This window comes from Microtus ochrogaster, unplaced genomic scaffold, assembly GCF_000317375.1.
Source record: "Microtus ochrogaster isolate Prairie Vole_2 unplaced genomic scaffold, MicOch1.0 UNK1, whole genome shotgun sequence".
Classification (NCBI taxonomy): Eukaryota; Metazoa; Chordata; class Mammalia; order Rodentia; family Cricetidae; genus Microtus; species Microtus ochrogaster.
This window is the reverse complement of record NW_004949099.1, coordinates 29,821,440-29,843,966: the sequence shown is the minus strand read 5'-3', so window position 1 is coordinate 29,843,966 and position 22,527 is coordinate 29,821,440. Positions and strand designations below refer to the sequence as shown.

At 46.0% G+C, this 22,527-nt stretch overlaps 1 protein-coding gene across 3 annotated transcripts in view; it reads right to left on the bottom strand.

The window, feature by feature from the left end:
* Ift122 (intraflagellar transport 122) overlaps positions 1-22,527 on the bottom strand; it is a 75,816-nt gene that overhangs the window by 47,924 nt on the left and 5,365 nt on the right. For all 3 annotated transcript variants that reach the window (XM_005365052.2, XM_026788197.1, XM_005365054.2), the window contains exons 2-6: positions 15,549-15,615; positions 13,902-13,986; positions 6,595-6,673; positions 4,578-4,654; positions 566-632 (exon numbers count right to left, since the gene is read on the bottom strand). In XM_005365052.2, the coding sequence (XP_005365109.1) occupies positions 566-632; positions 4,578-4,654; positions 6,595-6,673; positions 13,902-13,986; positions 15,549-15,615 (375 nt within the window). The remainder of the gene's footprint in view (positions 1-565; positions 633-4,577; positions 4,655-6,594; positions 6,674-13,901; positions 13,987-15,548; positions 15,616-22,527) is intronic.

Here is a 22,527-nt window from a genome sequence, read left to right as displayed (position 1 = left end):
AGGCGTGCGCCACCACCGCCCGGCTCAGCTCCCATTTTCTGCTTTGCATTTCAACCCCCTCCCAATTCAGAGGCTCCCAGTAAACACACTGTCTTGTGTCTTTTTAGCCCTAGAAGAGGGCTTGACATGTCACTCAACAAATACTGAATCTCAGAGTCCCCCCAGAAGCTGCTCAGTTTTAGAGTGCCTAGCCTGGCTTACATGCGTTCCCAGCAATGACGGTGCTATCACCACTGGGCCATGAGGACCCTGAGGCTCCAGCTCTGACTTTGTAACTTTCCCAAGGTCACAGACCTGTCAATCACAAGATCCAGACTTTGGTCTGGGTCTAGTACCAAAGTCAGAGGTTCCTGACTGTCAATCCTGATGAAGAAATCTCACCAAGTGAAAGTGATCAAAGGCACAAGTCACTCCCATCAAGGAGACAAGAGAAGAAAGAGAACACAGAAGCCTATACCAACTAACAGACATCACACTTTCTCTGTAGTGCAAAACTGGTGGTTTGTGTGGGTCTTTTGGGGAGAGAAAGGAGCATAGGCCTGTCATCAGAGCGCCCCTAGCTTACCTGCAGCAGGTGATCTTGCTGCTGGATTTATGCTTGGAGACAGATTTCTGTTCAGGAGACCACAGTCCTTCAGTATCAGGCAAAAAACAAACAAAAAAACACAGTAAGACTACTCAGCAATAGAGAGGAATAAACTATTCATTTCAACAAAACTCGAATCTCTGGAGTCTTATGCTAATGGAGGAAAAAGCCAACATACAAAAGTTTAGTACAAAGTAAGTCTATGTATACAAAATACTAAACAATAGGGGGCTGGAGAGATGGCTCAAGTGGTTAAGAGCACTGCCTGCTCTTCCAAAGGTCCTGAGTTTAATTCCCAGCAACCACATGGTGGCTCACAACCATCTGGAATGAGGTCTGGCGCCCTCTTCTGGCCTGCAGATATACACACAGACAGAATATTGTATACATAATAAATAAATAAATATTTAAAAAAAATACTAAACAATAATCTATGGCTACTGGGATCTCAGGTGGCAGCAGGGGGCGGGGAGCAGGCTTTGGTGTGGGAATGGGATCCTGCAATGCAGTGGCAGTATACTGCAACACATGAGGAAATGACAGAACCACAGACACACTGTGCCCTCCTGCCCTGGCTCCTGCATGGCCCAATAGCTGCCCAAGGTGTATAAGAAAGCGGGGGAAGAATACATGAGGTTTCTCTGTACTGGCCTTGCAATGCACTGGAAATTATTTTTTAAAAAAGGTAGATGGTAAAGTTCTAGTCAACTTCTCCAGGATTTAAATCTAAAGAAAAGGACAACTTAGCTACTCATAGCTAGCCAATGGCAGTCAGAAAACAACTCAGCATTAAAATAATGACTTAAGCTGGGCAGTGGTGCTGCACGCCTTTAACCTCAGCACTTGGGAGGCAGAGGGAAGAGGATCTCTGTGAATTTGAAGCCAGACTGGTCTAGGACAGTAGGGACTATACAGAGAAACCCTGTCTCAAAAACCAAAGGATTAAAAAACAAACAAATAAATAAAATAAAATAAAATAAAATGCTAATGAAATAGAATGGGCAGGAATGAACCTGTCAAGTTTCACATTAAGTGAGCTGACCCAGTCCCAGAAAGACAAATATCATGTGTTCTCATGTCTCAATCTTAATATTTGTAAGCGAGGGGTGTGATAGTGGGTATAGACAACGAATTTAGTAGGAAACCATCAGAGAGAACAAGAGGTTTGGGGGTCACATAGGACATGGAAGCGGAAAGCAGGCTCCTGGGGTGAAAGGACACCAGGGAAAGAGTGTGGATGGGGAAGAATGGGGCTGGAAGGGTGGGAAGAAGAAACAAAAACAAATTTTGTTCTAAAATGTCATGGCAAAACCTATTCCTTCGTTAAGCTAATAAAAATAAAATAAGTCACAAATGACCTTTTTGGAGAGTCCAGTTTCTAGGCCTCCGTCACTGCTCATGGCTCTATCTGAGCCATGCACTGGGCATGGCTCACTGGTCATTTTAGGTTTGCTCCCACCAATCCCCAGATGTGGTGCAATGCCCTCAAAAACAGACAACAAAAGCAAACTCTACTCTGCCTGAGCTGTGAAGTGTGGCCACATGAAATAAATGGCACAAATAACTTTACACAGCCATGTGCATGTGTAGAGAGTGGAGGAAGCCCCAAATGAGTTTAAAGTCCTGAGTCACATCCACAGCCATGTCAAGGACCCAGTAGCCTCAGACCCCGAGAAAGGCAAAGCCTTCTCCCTGGGGGTGAAAGTGAGGGAAATGGCAAAGACTTCCCTTTCTGGTCCATGTATAGATGTTGACAATATATTCAGAAAATGTCCAACACAGTATTTATGGTCTAAAGACTTTTCCCTATGAGACTGCTTGGACAGAGATTAGCTAAGCCTGTCTCCTTGGTCCAGCCGTATATAACCCTGCCTCTGTATTTATCTGTGATAACCCTGCCTCCTTGTCTCAGCTGCAGGCAGTAACCCTGCCTCACTGTTCAACTCTATATAATAAGCACACTGGGCTTCCAGGATGCTGTGGTCCACCTGGTCCCAGTTTATATCTGTGTCTTATCTTTTCTTCATACCCTGCTGCCGCAGACATGAGAGTCCCTGGAGAAGAGAAAGGCTTTGGGAATGCATGCCAAATGACTGAATCTTCCCCTCCCTTCTGCCAAGCATTTCCACCCCAGCTGCGCATGTTATCTGTGCTCCCCTGAAAATGCACAGGGCCTTCAGCTACAGGAGCCCCTCCTTTCTAGACCCCCTCAAGCTCTGCACATAGTTGCCTAACCTGGGCCCCAACTCTCCTGCAGTGCTGGCTAAGTAACTGCCAGTGACTTCAGAACTACATTGAGCCCCTGTGTTTTCTCCTTCAGCATGAGGACGGGAATAAGTGAAACACTTGAGCTCAGCCACAGGACTTGGAACTCAGAACTTTTTTTAAATAGTTCTCAAGCCATAGGAATTTCCTTCTTAAAAAATTGTTGTAAACCATCAGCACAGTGCCTCCCCCACTATAAACATCCTGTAGGTACTACTGCATGTGTGTATACATACCGCATGTGTGTATACATACCGCATGTGTATGTATACATACTGCATGTGTATGTATACATACTGCATGTGTATGTATGCGTACTGCATGTGTATATATATGTACTGCATGTGTATGTATATGTACTGCATGTGTGTATACATACTGCATGTGTGTATACATACTACATGTGTATGTATATATTACATGTGTATGTATATATACTGCATGTGTGTATACATACTGTATGTGTGTGTATATACTGCATGTGTGTATACATACTGCATGTGTGTATACATACTGTATGTGTGTGTATACTGCATGTGTGTATACATACTGCATGTGTGTATATATACTGCATGTGTGTATACATACTGCGTGTATGTATATATACTGCACGTGTATGTATACATACTGCATGTGTGTATGCATACTGCATGTGTGTATACATACTGCATGTGTGTGTATACATACTGCATGTGTATGTATAGTGACGGCCGTGTGTGGGGACGCTTGCCCTGGGAAGCAGAAGCTGACATGGAGATGTCTTCTCTATCGCTCTGTTTTTTAACACTGAACCTAGTACTCTCCATTTTGGCTAGTCTGTCTGTCCAGCAAGTTCCTGGGATCTGGCCGACTTGCTCCCAGCACTGGGATTACAGGCAGAAGCCACCACAGCTGGCTTGTACACGGGAACCTGGGATCTGAACTCTGGTCCTTGTGCTGCAAGCACTTTACCCACTGAGCCATCTCCCCAGCCCAACTCATTTTACTTAAGATATTTTTACAAATCCTACCTTCCTCATACCACAAGCTTGAGAGCAGGGGTATTTTAACTGCCCCCAGACAAGCACAGATCAGCAGCCCACAAGAAGATAAGCTAAACTTTTTTAAGCAGATGGCAGTGCTTCCACTGTTGATAAACTGTGTTGTTTTGCACTCTCTTCAGAAGCTAAAACTACATGAATGGGACAGACGAGGTAGGTAACACATCCCTTTCGGATAAGGACATTGAGGTACCGAGAAGGCTTAGGTCTCCATTCCTAGACCCGTGGCTGTCCTGTGGGTCCTTTGGCATGGAGCTGGAAGCCAGCATCAATGTTCATGTTCCAGAAGCCTCCCTCCTCCCTTTATACACACATCAGTGCCACAGAGACAAGAATAAGGAGACACTGAGTCAGCAGCACAGTTGAAAGAGTGAATGTGGATGGATACCAAAGTGGGGACAGAGACACGGTCCTTTTAGGGGAGTTGGAGTCTTCTGTGCCTGCTCTCTGCTCTCCTGTCCAACACGCCATTTCCTCCCTAGGATCCTACTGCTCATCTGTCTCAGATGTCTTACAACCCCGAGGACATCATCTCTCACTGTCTCTCGTTCTGCAAATTTAAAGGACAACTATGAACCTCCCCTGGCTGTTGGAGGTGGAGAAGAGGCCTCTCCCTCAGGACAGGTCAGCAGGTTCTGTGTGAGTCTCAGCATTCTCCACTGGGGATGCTGGGAACTGAAACTTACCGAAGTCACTGGAGGAACAGGATGCCAGCTGGTGGGTGATAGGGTTGTAGGAGACACACTGTATAGAGTCATTGTGCCTGCAAGGTGAAGAACGGAGGATTATTCCACAGCAAACCACAAATGTCTCAGTGGCTACACCTGGAGATTCAAAGCAGGCTAGAAGGGGCTGGAGAGATGGCTCAGCAGGTAAGAGCACTTACTACTCTTCCAGAGAACCAGGATTTGGTTACTAGTACCCACATGGCAGCTCACAGCTGTCTGTATCTCCAGTTCCAAAGGATATGATGCCCTCTTCTAGCTTCTATGCAAAATATGTACATACATGAATTAAATTAAAAATAAATAAATTATAAAAAACCAGGATTGAAGCCTTGGGTGACACACTGCAAGCCCCTCTCTGAGGGACCAACAGCCAGCTCAGGAACTCCTTCACAGGACTGTCATCACCACCAGTTTGAACCCACCCTGCATCCCACCCAGCTCAAGTTCCTCCTCCTCCAGGGTTCTCCTTCTGATGCTTCTGGTGGGCGACTGAGATAAAGACACCGAGAACCAGCTCAGTGCCAGTGCAGACAGCATGCTTTATTTGTGCCTCTGATCGACCATCTCTGGGTAGAGGTGATGAAGACAGTGCAGGCCAGGTGCACTCCATGGGATCTCGGCCCAGTTCTAGTCCTTCGCTTTCTGAGGACACCGTATGCAGGACCTGACTCAATGTTCAACCAACATCGTTTGTTGTGTTCAGAGCAGGATCGTTCACAGTAGGTACCAGGTGGGAGCAACCCAAGTGTCCATCAGCTGTTGAGCAATCCAAATGGGATATAGATACACAATGGAGTATTACTCAGCCTTAAAGAGGAAGGCATAGGCCATGAGGACATTACATGAAATAAGCCAATTACAAAACACCAAACGCTCTGTGATCCCACTTCTATGAGGCACCTAGAGGAGTCAAACTCCCAGAGTCAGATAGGAGAATGACAGTTGCTGGACTGAGATGGGGCAGAAGGGAAGGTGTTAAGCGCCAAGTTTAAGTTCAAGTCTGTATTTGCCAAAGTTTGGTTGCACAACAGTGTGAATGTACATAATATCTGGTGGTGCGGCACAGTTCATGTTTGGGGTATTTCTCTACAACTAAAAATAACAGAAGTTGTCTGTTGTCTATCAAGTACTTACAAAAGTGGACCAGGCTAGAAGCCAGAAATACAAGCACATAAAAGTAGGGGTGGTGTCTACCTTCCAGAGCCCACAGAGTGTCATCAATCAGTGGTCAGAATATGTAAGGCCGCAGCTGTAAGAAATGCTCAGGGCGGCCCTCCTGTGCACCGAGACCTGTAGGATATGCGTGGGAGTCATGGTGGGGGGATGAGGGCCTGGCTAGGAAAGGGAGAGATCTGAGCACAGCCCCTAAGGGGTAGGAAGCTTAGAGCACGCTGGCCTTCTAGCTTTGACACTGGGTAGAGGCAAAGCCATCCCTGGAGGCAGAGACACTGAAGAGGACATGCTGGGTGAGAGAGGAGACAGGAATCTGTGCTGTGAGGATTAGCTGAGATACATTACATGGAACACGGCTCAGTGCTGGCTAAGCCAGTTAGTGATCATGCACTCCCCACCCACCCTGTGCTGAATTCAAGTTCATCTTGGGGAGATTTCTCCATATAGTGTTTCCACAAGGCTGTGGCCACAATGAACAGCAATCAGAACAGAGTTAGGGGCCGGGCGGTGGTGGTGCACGCCTTTAATCCCAGCACTCAGGAGGCAGAGGCAGGCGGATCTCTGTGAGTTCGAGACCAGCCTGGTCTACAAGAGCTAGTTCCAGGACAGGCTCCAAAACCACAGAGAAACCCTGTCTCGAAAAACCAAAAAAAAAAAAAAAAAAAAAAAGAACAGAGTTAGGTGTGGTTGGTGTGCAGGGAGGGCATAAGCTTAAGGCTTGCTTCTCAGAGGGAAGCCCTGTCTCAAGCAAGCAAAACAGTAAGAGTTAAACTATAATACTGTCCCCCATGAAGTCACCTACGTGTACTTCAGAATGCCTTCCAGTTTTGAGGTCCAGATAATGATGCTCTTGTCAGCAGATCCAGATGCAAAGCGCTTGCCTGCAAGGTTTTTAAAAAGAAAAATCATCACATGTTCTTTAAACCAGCATTTTCCAGACAGCATGTACAAGAAAACTAATCTTCAAAGCACCTAATTGGGTAGGAATGTAGTTCAGTTGACAGAGTAGCTGTCTAGTATGTATGAGGCCAAAGGTTCAAATCCCAGCACTACAAAAACTGGGAGTGTAGTTAGTGTATTCCTATCACCCAGCACTTGCAGTGGCAAGAAATCAGAGGTTCAGGGTCATCCTGGCTACACAGTAAGTTTGAAGCCAGCCTGGACTACAAAAGACCCTGTCTAAAAACACCTTTAAAGGGTAGTAAGTGGCCTTTTATTCTCTACTGCTGTTTTTGGATGGGGGCAGGATCTAGGACCTACACATACTGAGCACCCGCCCCACAATGTTATAAACCCAGCCCTTCTGCTGCTTCTCATCAACCATGGAAAGGCAAGGATCTGCAGGTGGGACTTCTCCTGGCACCAAGTATCCCAGACTCACTGAGGCTTGGCTACATCTGTGTACCGTGTTCTGCAACAAGGGTTGAGCAGTTATTAAACACCTAAGCTTCACTTCCGTAGGGCCTCATCCAAGAAGCAGACATTAAACTTATTCAATACAAATAACAATATGGGAGGGTGAGTCCTGTACAGAAACAGAGTAGCTGGGAAAACTAACATTAAACTTTATATTTTTAAAAGGTTTTACCTATTTTTATTTTATGTTTATGGGTGTTTGCCTACATGTATGTCTGTATACCACGTACATGCCTGGTGCCTACATAGGCCTCAAGATGGCAGCAGATTCCCTGAACTAGAGTTACAGGTGTTTGTGAGCTACCATGAGGGTGCTGGGAAATAAACATGGATCCTCTGGAAGAGCATCCAGTGCTCTTGACTGCTGAGGCACCTCTCCAGCCTCCTAATTCCTTTTGTTTGTTTTTACAGCTATACATGTTATCTCTTCACGTGTTTGTGTGGTGTATGTGGGCACAGGTGTTCACATGATGTCGGGTACCCTCCACTACTGCTCTCCACCTCATCTTTGATTCTCTCACTGAACCTGGAGCTCACAGACTTGGCCTGACTAGCTGTTCAATGAGCTCCTCTGTCGCCACCTCCCTAGTGCCGGGAGAGCAGGCACACAGCACTGTGCCCGGTTTTTTTTTGTGGGTGCAGGGGATGCAAACTCGGGTCTTCATGCTTGTGTCACGGGCACTTACCCACTGAGCCGTCCCCTCAGTCCCCAAAGTTATACATATTTATGAAGTACAGTACAGTTTAATATATTTAGTCAAATAATTATATCAAGCAAATTATCATATTTATCACCTTAGATACTTATATTTTTAACAATGAGAACATTAAAATCTGTTCTTTTAGCAGCTTTAAAATATATATTATTGTTAATTATGCCAACCACACCATGCAACAGATCTCAAAACCCTACCCATCCTGCCTGACTGAAACTGTGGTCTTGAGTCAGCAGTTCCTAGAGCAGCAGTTCTCAAACCCCTCCGGGGTTTGTCTGACCCTTTTACAAGGGCCACATATCAGATATCCTGTGCATGAGATATTTATATTATTATTCATAAAAGTAGCAAAATTACAGTTATGAAGTATCAATGAAAATAATTTCATGGTTGGAGGTCACCACAACATGAGGAAATGTATTAAAGGGTCGCAGCATAAAGAAGGTTGAGAACCACTGACCTGGAGGACCAAAGGTAGATGAGATCCTTCAATGGAGATCTAAAGGATAAGCAGAGCTGATCCAAGTACAAAGAAACAGCAATTTCTGCACATGGATAAAACATTCACAAAGGCCTTGAGGCACAAAAATGCTGGCATGGCTAAGAGGTACCAGCTTAGAGCAGGTGGCAAGGAATGAAGCAGGTAACTGAGGGAATCTCTAGGGCCTTCAGGGCCATAGCAGAGGTCTTGCCTTTAAATCCCAAGCAGTGAGAAGCCAGGGGAAGGCATGAATAGAAGAGTGACAGATGTGACCTGCATTTCCACACTGCTTGGGCTTTAAGTAAGAACAGGCTAGAAAGAGGCAACATATACCAAATAATTCCTGATTTACTCCATGGATACCAACTTACTAGCATGTGGAGAATGGGGTACCTTGATGTGGGATTCCCCTCTCTATGCTGTGAATACCATTGGTGAATAAAGAAACTGCCTTGGCCTGTTGATAGGGCAGAACTTAGGTAGGTGGAGAAAACTAAACTGAATGCTGGGAGAAAGGAGGTGGAGTCAGTGAGAAGCCATGTAGCCCCACCAGAGACAGGCGCCAAAACTTTACCCAGTAAGCCACTGCCATCTGGTGATACACAGATTACTAAAAATGGGTTAAATTAAGATACTAAGTGTTAGCCAGTAAGAAGCTAGAGCTGAATGGGCCAAGAAGTGTTTTAAATAATATAATTTCTGTATGATTATTTTAGGTCTAAGCTGCCAGGAAACAAATAAGCAGCCTCCTTACAACAGTACCCAGCAGCAAACCCCAGGAGCCTTCATTTGCTCTTGTGAAAGGAAGGCTTCAAGACAAGCACGGGTCAGGGTTTGCACACCCAGCTGCAGATTTTTATTACAAAAGACACCATGGTGCACATTGGGATGACTCTGGGAGTTCTTTCCTCACACATGTGTGTCTCACTGATCAAACTCAGATTTTCAGGCTTGGTGACAAACGCTAGTGCCTTTACCTGCTGCTCCATCTCTCCAGCCCAACCTGTTGCAGATTTTCAGACTTTCTTTCCAGAGCCTCAGGGTGCCCCTGTCAAACAGACAGGGAGTGGAAGTCCTTCCTCAGAGGCTCTGTGAGAGTCAGTTCCTTCCACAGTCAGTTCAGACAGGAGACTGCAGGTGCGGCATGTGGCGCTGCAGCAAATGCTGATCAGAGAGATACTCTGCTGTCAGGTGTCCCCTCCCGCCACCCCCCTGACCTGGAGAACATCAGGAGATGACAAGTATGGGCTCCAGGCCCAGAAGCCTGCGTCAGAATCCCAAGTGATGTCACCGAGCAGCTGTGTGACTGGAACTGGCTACAGGATACCTGCAGGCTTTTAGTTCCTCATGTGAAAATGGACAGTAATAGAATTGACCTCATACTTGATGGGAAGAAAGGGCATGCATGTGCACACATGCACACACACATAAAATGTTCAGAACATCTGAGCAGTGGTAGTGCACACCTTTAATCCCAGCACTTGGAAGACAGAGGCAGGTAGATTTTCAAGTTTGAGGCCAGTCTACAGAGTAAGTTCTAAGATAGCCAGGAAAAACCCTATCTCAAAAAAAAAAAAAAAAGTTCAGAAAAACGCCTGGAATATAACTGTGCTAAAAACATAGCTACGGCTATTCTTTCTTCACACTGGTTTATATTGTTCTTGAAAAGGGAACTATGTGTTACACACCTTTAATCATGGTGGCTCATTAATTACTTAGGAAGCTTTCAGAAGTCAGAAACAAGCAGACTTAATGAGTAAAACTGTAATCTGTACATCTCTATTTTCAGAAATAAGTTTGGAGGAACTAAGACCTCCTAATCATCATGTGTCACAAAAAGTGTGATACAGGGCTGGAGAGATGGCTCAGTGGTTAAGAGCATTGCCTGCTCTTCCAAAGGTCCTGAGTTCAATTCCCGGCAACCACATGGTGACTCACAACTATCTGTACAGGGGTCTGGTGCCCTCTTCTGGCCTTCAGGCATACAGACAGACAAAATATTGTATACATAAATAAATAAATAAATAAATAAATAAATAAATAAATAAATAAATAAATAAATGTATGTTTAAAAAAAAACTGAAAAAATTCTTTTAAAAAAAGTGTGATACACCAGGAAAACCCAGGCATCATAGGCAGAGGATATCAGTCAGCCTCTATAAATGCTCCAGCCCTGTTTGTCCTTCAGCCAGAGGAAGTAAAAAGTACCCTTGCTGAAAGCATCAGAGGGCTAGAGGAAGGGTCACATGGGACCATGTGGACAGAGTTCTGTAGAGTGCTAACTAATGCCACTGCTCACAGGGCTACAGGCCACAGGGCTTCTCTCACACATGCAGGATACCCAGCAGCCCCTACACCTATGCACAAATAATTCAGCTACCTAGGCTGCCTGCCACTTGTCTCCTTGGAGCATCAACTTGAATTCAAACGCCTGACCATGAAACAAGAAATGTGTGCTCTCACTAACCTGCCAGGACCTAGCAGGTCAGTTCTCACAGAGTGAAGCAAGCGACTATGATGGGGGAGAGGCTTCTGTTTTGAGTTGTTTTCATTGGTTAAATAAAGAAACTACCTTGGCCCTTTGATAGGACAGAAAATTAGGTAGGTGGAGTAGACAGAACAGAATGCTGGGAGAAAGAAGCCGAGTCAGTGAGTCGCCATGATTCTCCGCTCCAAGATGGATCCCTGTTACACTCGTCCTGGTAAGCCACACTCAAGTGGCAATACAGATATTAGAAATGGGTTAGATCAATATGTAAGAGCTAGCAAATAAGAGGTTATAACTAATGGGCCAGGCAGTGTTTAAAAGAATACAGTTTCTGTGTAATTATTTCGGGTAAAGCTAGCCGGGTGGCGGGAAGCAGCCCCGCTGCTCCCACTACTACATGACTAAGCTAAGGCAGGCTAGAGCTGGAGACACTGCATATACATGAAGTACGAGCATTTACCTACAGAGTGGCCTACAGCTTTCATCTAATTCTCAAAGAAGTCTGCCATCCAAAGAAATTATGTACCTGGGTCTTAGGCTCATCTATGCTATGTAGCCTTTGATGTATGGACTCCAACTGTGGTCAGAGCATCATCTCCAGTCCTACATGTGACCCAGAAAGTGACAGGGACAATAACCAGCTCAGAGTCAGGGCTTGGGCCAGAAGCTGGTTCATCAGGTAAAGGCATTGGCCACACAAGCTTGGCAGCCTGAGCTCGGTCCCCAGAACCCAAGTAAAGGTAGACGGAGAGAACAGTCTCTCTGAAGTTATCCTTCAAAACATGCCCACGTGTGCACACACTCAGTAAGACATAAAAGTTTCATTTATTTTCTGGGGGGGGGGGGCTTGTGCACGCCACAGTACACATTTGGAGGTCAGAGGACAACCTGCAGAAGTAGATTCTCTTTCCACCAACTGGATATCAGGAAACCACTCAAATCAGACTTGGTACAAATGACTTAACCCTTTTAGCCACCTGCCCATTCCAATAAATTAACAAAAGTCACACCTACTCATCGATGTCTACCATCTATGTCTCTTCATTTTACTGTAGTGTTTGCAGAGCTGTGGAAGGCACTCAGAGCCTTGGGCCAGAGAATGCTAGGATGCTAGGCAAGTGTCCCACCACTGAGCTACGTCCCCAGCCCACAAGAATTTACTTTTTGCTCACAATCTCAACTTCACACCAATTCTCCAACCACCTTCTCTCTGTTCCAACCATCCAGGTGCTGCAGTATAATAATCTCTCGAGCTCAGACCCCACCTCTTCTCCATCGCCCTTCTTCCCCTGCAGCCTCTCCACGTGTTTCAAGTCATCCTCTCTGCTCTGCTCTCACTTCACCTTGCCTGTAAACTGTACTCTGACTAAAGCCATCCCTCCTCCTCCTGCTGCTATGAAGCTCAAAGAGGCTGGCGAAGACAAACCACACAAAGGGCTGTCACTTGCAACTCATGACCACCAGCTTCAAGTATATCCTTCCTGACCTGGGGGTCCCCGGCACTCCCAATCCATTCTCCCACTCTCCAAACCTGCAAATTACTTTTTCCTTTCTCTTCAACTCTCTAACACTTCTTCCCAGTCCTCACTCTCAGTCCCGGTGGCTTCCCATTACACTAAAACCATGACAGAATGTCCTTTAGATCCCTACTATCACAGGCCCTGCCTGCCATGCCCCTTCCAGAAGCAAAGCCCTACTACCTGCGTCGTAGGTCCCATATCCTTACCACTGGACGCTTGCATCCCAGCCATCTTCTCCCTCTCTCCCACCAAGTTTCCAGAGTGCAAATGTGCACCCTGAACTCTGGGTCTTCCACTGCGGCTGCCCTCAAAACAGCACCACTCACACCGGAGGAGGGCATTTCTACCATCCAGTCATTCAGTCAAGGGCTGTGAAGCTGCCTGCAATGTTCACCCAGCCCGCCAGAAAATCCCGTCCGCTCTGTCCTCAAAGCTATCCAGAACCTGATCACTTCTTACCACTTCTTTGGCCCCCACGGAAACACTGAAACCCATCCTGGAAGATGCTTGTCACTCAGCTCCCTATTTCCCCTCATCTTGGTAAGCTGTTCCCAAGGCTTCCATATAAAACAGAAATCAGATCAGACCCCTGGTCCACTCAGACCCCTTTAACAATGATGCTGTCTTCACTCCTTCACTGAGGGCTCTGATGATGTTGACACCCTCTGGCAACCCAACAGCTGCTCTTTTCTATCCCCTCTCCCATTCTTTCTGCCCCAGCTTCCACCCAAGGGCTGCTGCAGTGGCTCTTCCATCTTCAAGTTTTCCTTTCAGCCAGGCTGTGGTGGTGCACGTCTTTAATCCCAGCACTCGGAAGGCAGAGGCAGGTGGATCTCTGTGAGTTTGAGGCCAGTCTTGTCTACAGAGTGAGTTCCAGGACAAACTCTAAAGTTACAGAGAAACCCTATCTTGAAATCCCCCCAAATCCTGAAAAAAGAAGCTCCTTCCCCAAATGCCTAATCCAAAATCTTTCCATCTCAGACCTGCAAGTCTTTGCTCAATTGCCTTCTCTGAAGGGGCCCATCTCACAGTCTTATCAGATAATGCACCAGACTTCTCCACTCAACACTTCCGACCATGTATTCTGCCCGCCTTACCACCTGCCAGCCTCACACTTCATTATCTTATGGACTATGCTCATGTTACGTGTTCCCTGATCCCTCCCTTCCTCCTGGCTCCCAACAATCCCTTCTTCTCCTTTGTTCTCTGAAGTAAGACAAGTACTTGGCAGTGCCTGACATGTGGCTAGCTAGACTAGAGTCTTGACTCCATGACAGAGCACCGACCTGGTGTGCACAAGGTCCTGGGCTCAGTCCCAGCACCACAAAAGGCAAGCAAAACTACCTGTTTCCATGGGTAGCTAAAGTCTAAGCTACTGCCTAGCCTCTGAGCATGCAGGTTGCATTTTAAAGATAATTACAGAGTTCCTAAGAAGGAAGATGCGCAGCACAAGGCCATGTGTAAAGCAGAGGTTAAGAGGACTCTTACCATCCTTTGCGTATGCCACGCAGTACACAGTGTCTTTGTGTCCCTTGAGGGGCTGAAGTAAGGTGCCATCGGAGGTGTCATAAACCTGTCAGAAGAAATAAAAATATCGATTATCTGTGTGACATCCATTATTCAAAATTCCTGCAGGGTGCTACTGCTATTTTTGTTTTTATAACACAACAGTTGTTGATTTCCTAAATTAGTATCAAGTAGAGACAGCACTGCATAGCAAGAATGAATATGTCTTATGCAAGGCAAGCAGGAAGTGGAGGTCCAGCTCTATGCTCTGTGTGGCCAGATACACTCCATCAATGGTGAAGAAACAGTGACTATACTCATTTTCACTTGAGGGAAAGCTCCACAAACTTCACCTGTTCTCCCCACCTCCCCACCCAATACCAGGACTGAACCTGGGGCGCTGTACAATCCCAGACAAGCCCTCTGCCTCTGAGCTAGATTCCCAGACTTCTCTTCTAGTTTTTAGTTTGAAACAGGGTTTGACCAAGTTGCTCAGGCTGGCTCTGAACTTCCTCTGCATCACAGGCCGGCATTGAATCTCTGATCCTCCTGCCTCCACCTCCCAAGGATCTGAGATTATAAACTTGCACAACCAGACCTGAGTCAATTTCCCTCATTCTTACATGGGCTTGGATAAATGACCCATCAAGGCAGGCCCTCGTTAACAAAGCCAGCACGCGCAAAGAGCTGGTGGACAACATGTTTAACTGTCAGGGCCAACACTGCCACTAATGTCAGCACACACAGATGCATCATACTTACTACCACGTCTGAAAGTCACAGATCTAACAAACGTGGGGTTTGCAAGTGGGAGGGAGTGCTATAAAACCCAGCTGTAATGTGCATTTAGGGTATTTTATAGTTGTGCAACATGGCTAAATATGTGATGTAAAAAACAGAGCATCTGAGAAATGAGGACAGAGCTCTCCCACACAGGCAGAACACTGAGAAGGAAGTCCATGAAGGGAAGTGAAAAGGATCTATGCTGTTTACCCTGGAAAGAAGTCTGCAGAGCTCAACCACAGTTGTGAGACTAATGCAGTTGGCACACAAAACATGGACACCATGGGTCTGTGTACCGAGACACAGCAGAGAGGACACAGCTTACAGGAAGAAGGTCTATTACAGAGGTTTGGGGTCAAACAGAAAGGCGTCTCTGAAGATTACTCTTAGGTACTAGGATAGGTTCCAGAGGGAGCCTGCATCCTTTGAAACTATGAACAATAGGACAGCATTCATATGGAATTGTTTAGTTGGGGTCAGCTTTCTGACTTCTCGTGGAAGGATAGATAGCCTTTAGCCTTGTTATTTCACTTTGGTCCAACAAAATATGACCTGACACCCACCCAGTTTCAAAGACATTTTGATTAATTGTTTGCAACCATTTCATGGGCGTCTCAAAGGGGAAAGACAAATGACTCCAAAGGAGGCATTGTTCATGAGTTCCTATCTGATAGACAGTCCACCTACCTGTTTTAAATACACCATTTCCTTCCTTATTAAAAAGGAATGGCTGGGTTTTCCGCCCTTGCCTTTTTTATCTCAAAAAAAGGGGGTCAAATTTCAGAGTACTTACAAGAGGGTGGGGAAAGAAAGCACTGGGAATGGAAACTCAAGACGAAACCCTACCAGCAATCTGTTTCCTGCAGCCAGAATCAGTTGCGTTCCATCAGGCTTGAACGCGAGGTCGTAGATACTAACAGGAGACAAGACAAAAAGACAATTAAGAACCGAAACGATGAGGTCTGCTAATGGCCAGGAAAGCAAGCTTTATTTCCATTATGAAATAATGTGTGTGTGCTGGGGTAGAAAATAATAGCTAACAATTGCATCTGGCTGCAAATTCCACTCAACAACCACACCTTGGCAGCCCATTCAATCACAATCTGCTTGGCAGTCAGCTCCGTCCTTGTTTCCTCTCGTCCAGAAGCCAGCAATGATTCAAAGGGTCAACAGCTGAGGGCACAGGCTCTTTCAAGCATTCCAAGGAAAGGCGGGACACCCCAGCCAAAGTGTGAGGCACGACAGCTACCCAGACATTACCAAGTACACGTTAGGCATGGGGCACCAACAGACACAGGGGAGCTTGGCAGAGTTCCCTCCAGGAATTTCTACTTGAATGGGAATGTATGAAGCAGACACATTGGGCAAGAATTCCTGTGGCACCAGCTTCAAAGAATATGCTTTTCTAAGTGATGACATGTCAGGAAGTATGGCACTTTTTGCCTTCATACTGACAAGCATGCAAAGGTATTTTATAACCAAGGCCCCCTGAGAGTGGGTGAGATGGTAAGGGATACTGTGAGGGCTGGAGGAACTGCACAGAAACTGTACTGTAGCCAGAAGCGCCAGCACACGCCTTTAATCCCAGCACTCGGGAGGCAGAGATAGGTGGATCTCTGTGAGTTCGAGGCCAGCCTGGACTACAAAGCAAGGTCTAGGACAGCCAGGGCTGCTAAACAGAGAAATTCTGTCTCAAAAAAACAATTAAAAACAAAAAGAAATCAGGGTTGGAGACATGGCTCAGAGGTTAAAGAGCACTGCTGTTCTTCCAGAGATGGAGTTCAATTCCCAGCTATCACATGGTGGCTCACAATCATCTGTAATGAGATCTGGTGCCCTCTTCTGGCCTGCAGGCATGCATGCAGGCAGAACACTGTATACATAATAAAATAAGTCTTAAAAATAAATGAAAGAAACACACACATGCACACGTTCAGAGGGGGAAAAAAATCAAGTCTGTAGTGAACACAGGTCCTTTTTTCCTTATCTCTATTCCCTGACAGAGGAGTAGAGATTTCCACAGCATTCCCATGTCATCTAGAGGTGATTTACAGCATAATGGTAGCTCTAGGTCCTCTCAAAGTTCCCACGCAGACATCACGCTGTATGAAAGGGAGACTTGGAGCATCTGTCAGTTTGGTACCTTTGGGGTTCCTGAAACAACTCTGCCATGGGAATGAAAGGACAAACGACTCTGCTTATAGGTAACACCACGGTTCAGCTGGGCAGGAGCTGAACACAACCAACCAGGGCCTCTGAAGCCTGGGCTCCTAACCATCATACTGCACTGCCTCTACCAGCCTGGATGACTGCCAAGCATGTCAAATGTTTCCCTGAATGTTTTCCCAGCAGCTGACATTTATTGAGCACATGTGTTGCTGTGTACAGGATACAGTTTAAATGCTCAATTGTTTAAGTTCTCTCAACCTCACAACCCTAAGCCTACCCTGCAGATAAGGAAACTACAAAGTTAAATGACTTGCCTGAAAGCAAAGTGCTGCAGGGGAGAGGTGAGGCCAGGGTTCCCATCCCAGCAGCCCAGCCTTAAAACCCATGTGTCACCCTTTTCTCAGTCTTCACTATCGCTGTTAGTATGTATCATGGTTGATGAAGTAATTCACAACGCTGTTAGTATGTATCATGGTTGATGAAGTAATTCACAAGGTCTTCTTGCCTTCTCAGAAGCCCCCCTCGAAAGTATTATCATTTACTGAAGGCAATCCATGTAGAATTTGGAAAGTAACTTACAAATAATAACTGTATATACGGTACAATATATTTATATAATATATAAATATGTAGTCTGTATTGCAGAAAGTTAGTGTGTCTTATCGTTTACCACAAAGACATTAAAAATGTATCCTTCCCCTCGTGTTCTCTGGCCACCACCTCCCTTCCCCACCCTTGTCTGCAGTTTTGGTATTATTTTATTTACTTCTTGTGTCTTTGTGCAAGTGTGGGGGCAAGCGAGTCAGAGGACACCTTTCCAGAATCGGTTCTCACCTTCTACCGTGTTGAGGCAGAGGTTCTCTTGTTTCTGCCGTGTGGTGTACTACACCATGGGATGTGTTACACCATGTGGTATACTCCAGGCCCGTGAACTTTAGGTGACTGCCCTGGTCTCACCTTCCATCTCCCCTCAGGAGCTCTGGGATTACAGACGTATATAACCAAATTCTTTACATGGACTCTAGGGATCAAACGCAGGTCATCAGGCTTGCGTAGTGAGCACTTCCATCTGTGAACCATCTTACCAGCCCTTATTTGTTTTTTGTTTTTTTTTTTTTTTTTTTTTTGAGACATCGATCTCTATATCCCTGGGTGACCTCGTGCTAGCTACTTAGCTCAAGCTGGCCTCAAATGTCAGGCAATCCTCCCATCTCAGACTAGGAAGGACTGGAATTATAGACAAACAGGCAACAATGCAGCTAGCTTTATACCCTCGGCTCTGGACTCTTCCCTTCTACACATGTGCAGTGAGTACCCTTTCTATGTGTCTGTCCACACACAACATCATACACCACAGGCTACTGACTCCTGGAAGACTCCTTGAATAAAAACTCTTTACACTTGCAGTTGAGAGTCGGGACAGGGAATGTTACCCCACCTGTGCACACCACAGTACAACAGAGCAGACAGGGCGAGCCCAGGGAGGAACTGGAAACATATGTAGAGGAGCTGTCTTCTGCTGCACAGCTGCCCGACAGAGGCTGAGCAAAGGTAAGCCTGTTTGGCATACTGTGTAGAATTAAATCCTGGCCCAAGTTCTACATTGTTCTTCCTCACTGTTACATAGTTACAGGCCTGGGCTTCCTTGTTCCTAATGTTCTTGACGGGTTTCACATTCAGAGAAGCAAGTGCTAGACTGAAAAGCAGAGGGGAACTGGGACCAAGAAAGCTGACCTATCTGAATGTCACTCTCAGCTGTAAAACAAGGCAGAGGGCTATCCTCCTAACACCAGGGGTCATGGGCTAGCCTCCTGTAAAGTGCCTAGCATCTGCGTGTCTTTTGATGAGACATTAGCTTGAACGGCACCTTTCATCTAGTCCTTGGTGGGGCTCCCTTCCTGCCTGTATACGCCTGAGCCAGTCATAATGATTCTTACACCTCTTCTCCAAGGATTATCCGTGCTTGGATTAGTTTTATTTGTTTGTCTTGTTTGTTTGTGGGGGCAGGGTCTTATTACTCTGTCCTTTGTAGCCTAAGCTAGCCTTGAACTTATGGTGCTCCTCCTCCCAAATGCTGGATTTGTAGGTGTGAGCCACCTCACCTGGCATTTTTGTTGTTGTTTTTGAAATAGCCTCAAATAGCTCAGTCTGGTTCCAAATTCACTGTTCAGTTAATGTGGCTGAGAATGAGACCTCAACTCTTTTTTTTAAGACTTATTTATTTTATGTATGAGTGTTCTATCTGCATGGACAACTTTATGCCAGAAGAGGGCATCAGACCCCACTACAGATGGTTGTGAGCCACCATGTGGGTTGCTGGGAATTGAACTCAATACCTCTAGAAGAGCAGCCAGTGTTCTTAATCACTGAGCCATCTCTCCAGCCTGACCTAGAACTTCTGATCTTCCTGCCTCCACTACTCAAGTGCTAGGATTAGAGGTATGTGCCACCACTCTTGGCTTCAGATCATTTTTATTACATTTATTAATTCATTTGGGGAGGCACACAAATGCAGTCCATGGTTCGTGTGTGGTCAGAGGACCACTAACAGGAGTTGGTCCTATCACGTTGGTAGCTGGGATGAAACTCAGGTCATCTGACTTAGCAGCAAGCACCTTTACCTACTGAGCCATCTCAGTTGCAAGTGTGACTCATTTGGGCTAAGCTGAAACAATCCCCTCAGATCCTAAAATGTACTTTCTTAAGTTACATCATACACACCTAATTTGTGATTATGAGTCACCCAACATGGGTGCTGTTAGGGCCACTGGAAGAAGAGCAGCAATCATCGTGACGGCTGAGTCAGCTCTCCAGTCCGATGTGACTTCTGCTGTCCTTGGAGCCTAAACATGTCAGTGTCATTCTCAAGCACAGTTTTCTGTAGCTGACTGTCATATGTGTCTCCTTAACACAGTCATCTACAACTGGAGGGCAATGACCAGGTTTTACGAAGTATGTTAGACCTGGGGGCCTGACAAGTTCTAAATACACTGATCGCAATTGGCAACCTGCCTGGATTTTGTTTGAGCCACCCCCAGGATTTAATGATATCACAACATCACAGAATCCCCCAAATTGGAAAGCACTCAGACTTTGTCGTGGAATCTAACGCCCACCCAGGACAAATGTTCTCTCCACATGGCCACCTAGCCTTAGCCAGTACACTCCAGGGCTTGGAGGCTTGCTGTCTACTGGTGCTCTGTTGCCACTATGGCAGCCTCTCTCCCAACATGTCCTCCTGTATGAAACATGTCTCTGCATGCTGAGATTTCACTGCTGAGAGATGGGAGGGGAGCCTGCCAACTGTCCTCTACGGACTCAAGTCCCAAGGTGCTCTTCAAAGCCACACAAGCCACCTGCGCTACCTTGTTTACTGCTTTGGGGTTGTTGTGCCTAGATGAAACTCAAGGTTTCCCTTCACTTTTTTGAGACAAGCTCTCTACTGGGCTGGAGATCCGAGTAGCAGGAATTTGCAATCTCAGACAAATTGTATCACTTCATTACATTTTTAATGTGGTGCTAAGAATGCTTGGCTTACACATGCTGCACAAGCTCTCTACCACTGAACCACATACCCCCTGCTTCCTCAATCTCAATAGCTCTCAATGCTAGCTAGTCTGCCCAGAATAAGATGGGCTAGCCTATAAAAGGATTGTGGTTGAGATGAACCTAAAGTAGCATATTTAAGAGAGAAAGAAAATTAGAAGTTCAGAAATAAAAGATAAGAGAGAATTTAAAGGTTGGAAGATAATTCATTTGGTAAAGTGCTTGCTAAGCAAGCCTGGGGACGTGAGTTCAGGTCCCTAATATTCCATGTAAAACCTGAGCATGACAAACCAATACTTGTAACCCCAGCAATGGAGACATGGAAGCAGGCAGATCCTGGGGCCTGATAGCTAGCTAGTTTAGCTTAAATGGTTCACTTCAGAGTCAGTGATGATATTTTATCTCAAAATAATAATAAGGAGGAGGAGGAGGTTGGGGGCTGGAGAGAGAGCTCAGTATTTAAGAGCACTCACTGCTTTTGCAGAAGACATGGATTCCGAGCACCCACATGGTGGCTCACAACTGTCTGTAACTCCAGTTCCAGGGGCTCTGCTGCCCTCTTCTGGTCTCTGCAGATGCCAGGCACTTAGGTGGTGCACAGACATAAACACAGGCAGAATATCCACATACATAACACAGAAAATAAATAATAAATAAAAATAAGGTGGAAAAAATAGAAGAAAATACCCAATGTCAACCTCTGACCTCCTCATGTGCACACCCAGGCAAGGGCATCTGCATACACACGTGCACACACATACCACATACATGAAGAAAGAGAAAGAGGGAGGGAGAGAAGGAGGGAGGGAGAGAGGGAGGAGGTGGAGAGAATCAGTTGAGAAGGGTCTTTGGGTAGGGAAATGGAATCTTTGGCTCAGCTCCAAAACACAAATCTGAATGTTAGCAAGCCTAGAAGGAAGGAGGCCAGGGGACCACCCAGAAAAATGAACAGTTTGACATGAAAGGGGTCACTCTGGGTTCATGTGGAGCAGAGCCACAGAATCACAGCAACAGGTCCTGATTGAGTTCTGCTGCTGGGTCAAAGACCGACCAGAAGCAAAAACACAGAGCAAGAGCCTATGGCAGGCTGCGGGGGGAAGAGGGGGGCAGGGACCTGGGAGGGGGCAGCGAATCAAGGGCATCTGGAATTGCTGGATTCCCTATCTAGGTGCTAGTTTTGTTCTGTTTCCTTCCATTCCACGGGCTGGCAATGTAGCCATCATCAGGCTGCTGGTCTACAGAACCTCTGCACCTCCTATTCTGATAGACTGTTTCAAACCTGTAATAGCCAGATAAGCAGTCTTCACAGGTCAATCACTCACTTGGTTAGTCATTCATGCACACACACATCTATTCACCAAACAGTAACAGGCTCCAGAAACATTAGGGAATGAAATACAGCCATTGCTTTTACACAGTTTCTAGACTTCTGGGCTAAACATTAAAAAATAACTCTAACACCCAACAGACTTTAAGTACCACAAGAGCAGAATGAACCAAATTCTGTGCCAGGGGTTGGGAACAGAGCAGATCAGACTGCATTTGACCAGCAAATGTTTTGTTTGGCCCACATGGTGTTTTACTTTGTTTTTTCTAATTAGGTGCCAACATCTAAAAATTAGGACATTTCACATTTAAAACGCAGATTCCGAGCTTCTGGTAAAAATAGGAAGATCTGCACACACCAGGCCAAATTCCTGCGCAGTGGTAATTGGCAGGAGCAGAGCAGCAGCTGCCCTTTTCGTGAAGAACGGGAGCCTTCCAGTTTGCCATAGTCCCTGCCACTCCCTATTGCTCTCTGACACAGAAGCCAAGTGCTTGGCTGCCAATTATTGCCAGTTTGTGCTGTGGGTGCTCTTTTCTGTGCACTGGCTTTTGTTTTTTGAGAAAACCACTATAGGGTCTCACTACGTAGCCCTGGCTGTCCTGGAACTCACTCTGTGGACCAGGCTGGCTTCAAACTCACAGAGATCCACCAGCCTTTGCCTCCTGAGTGCTGGGATTAAAGGTATGCGCCAATCAACTCCAAAAAATCAGTTGCCTTCCTATACACTAAGGATAAGGAAGCAGAGAGGGAAATCAGAGAAGCATCACCTTTCACGATAGCCAC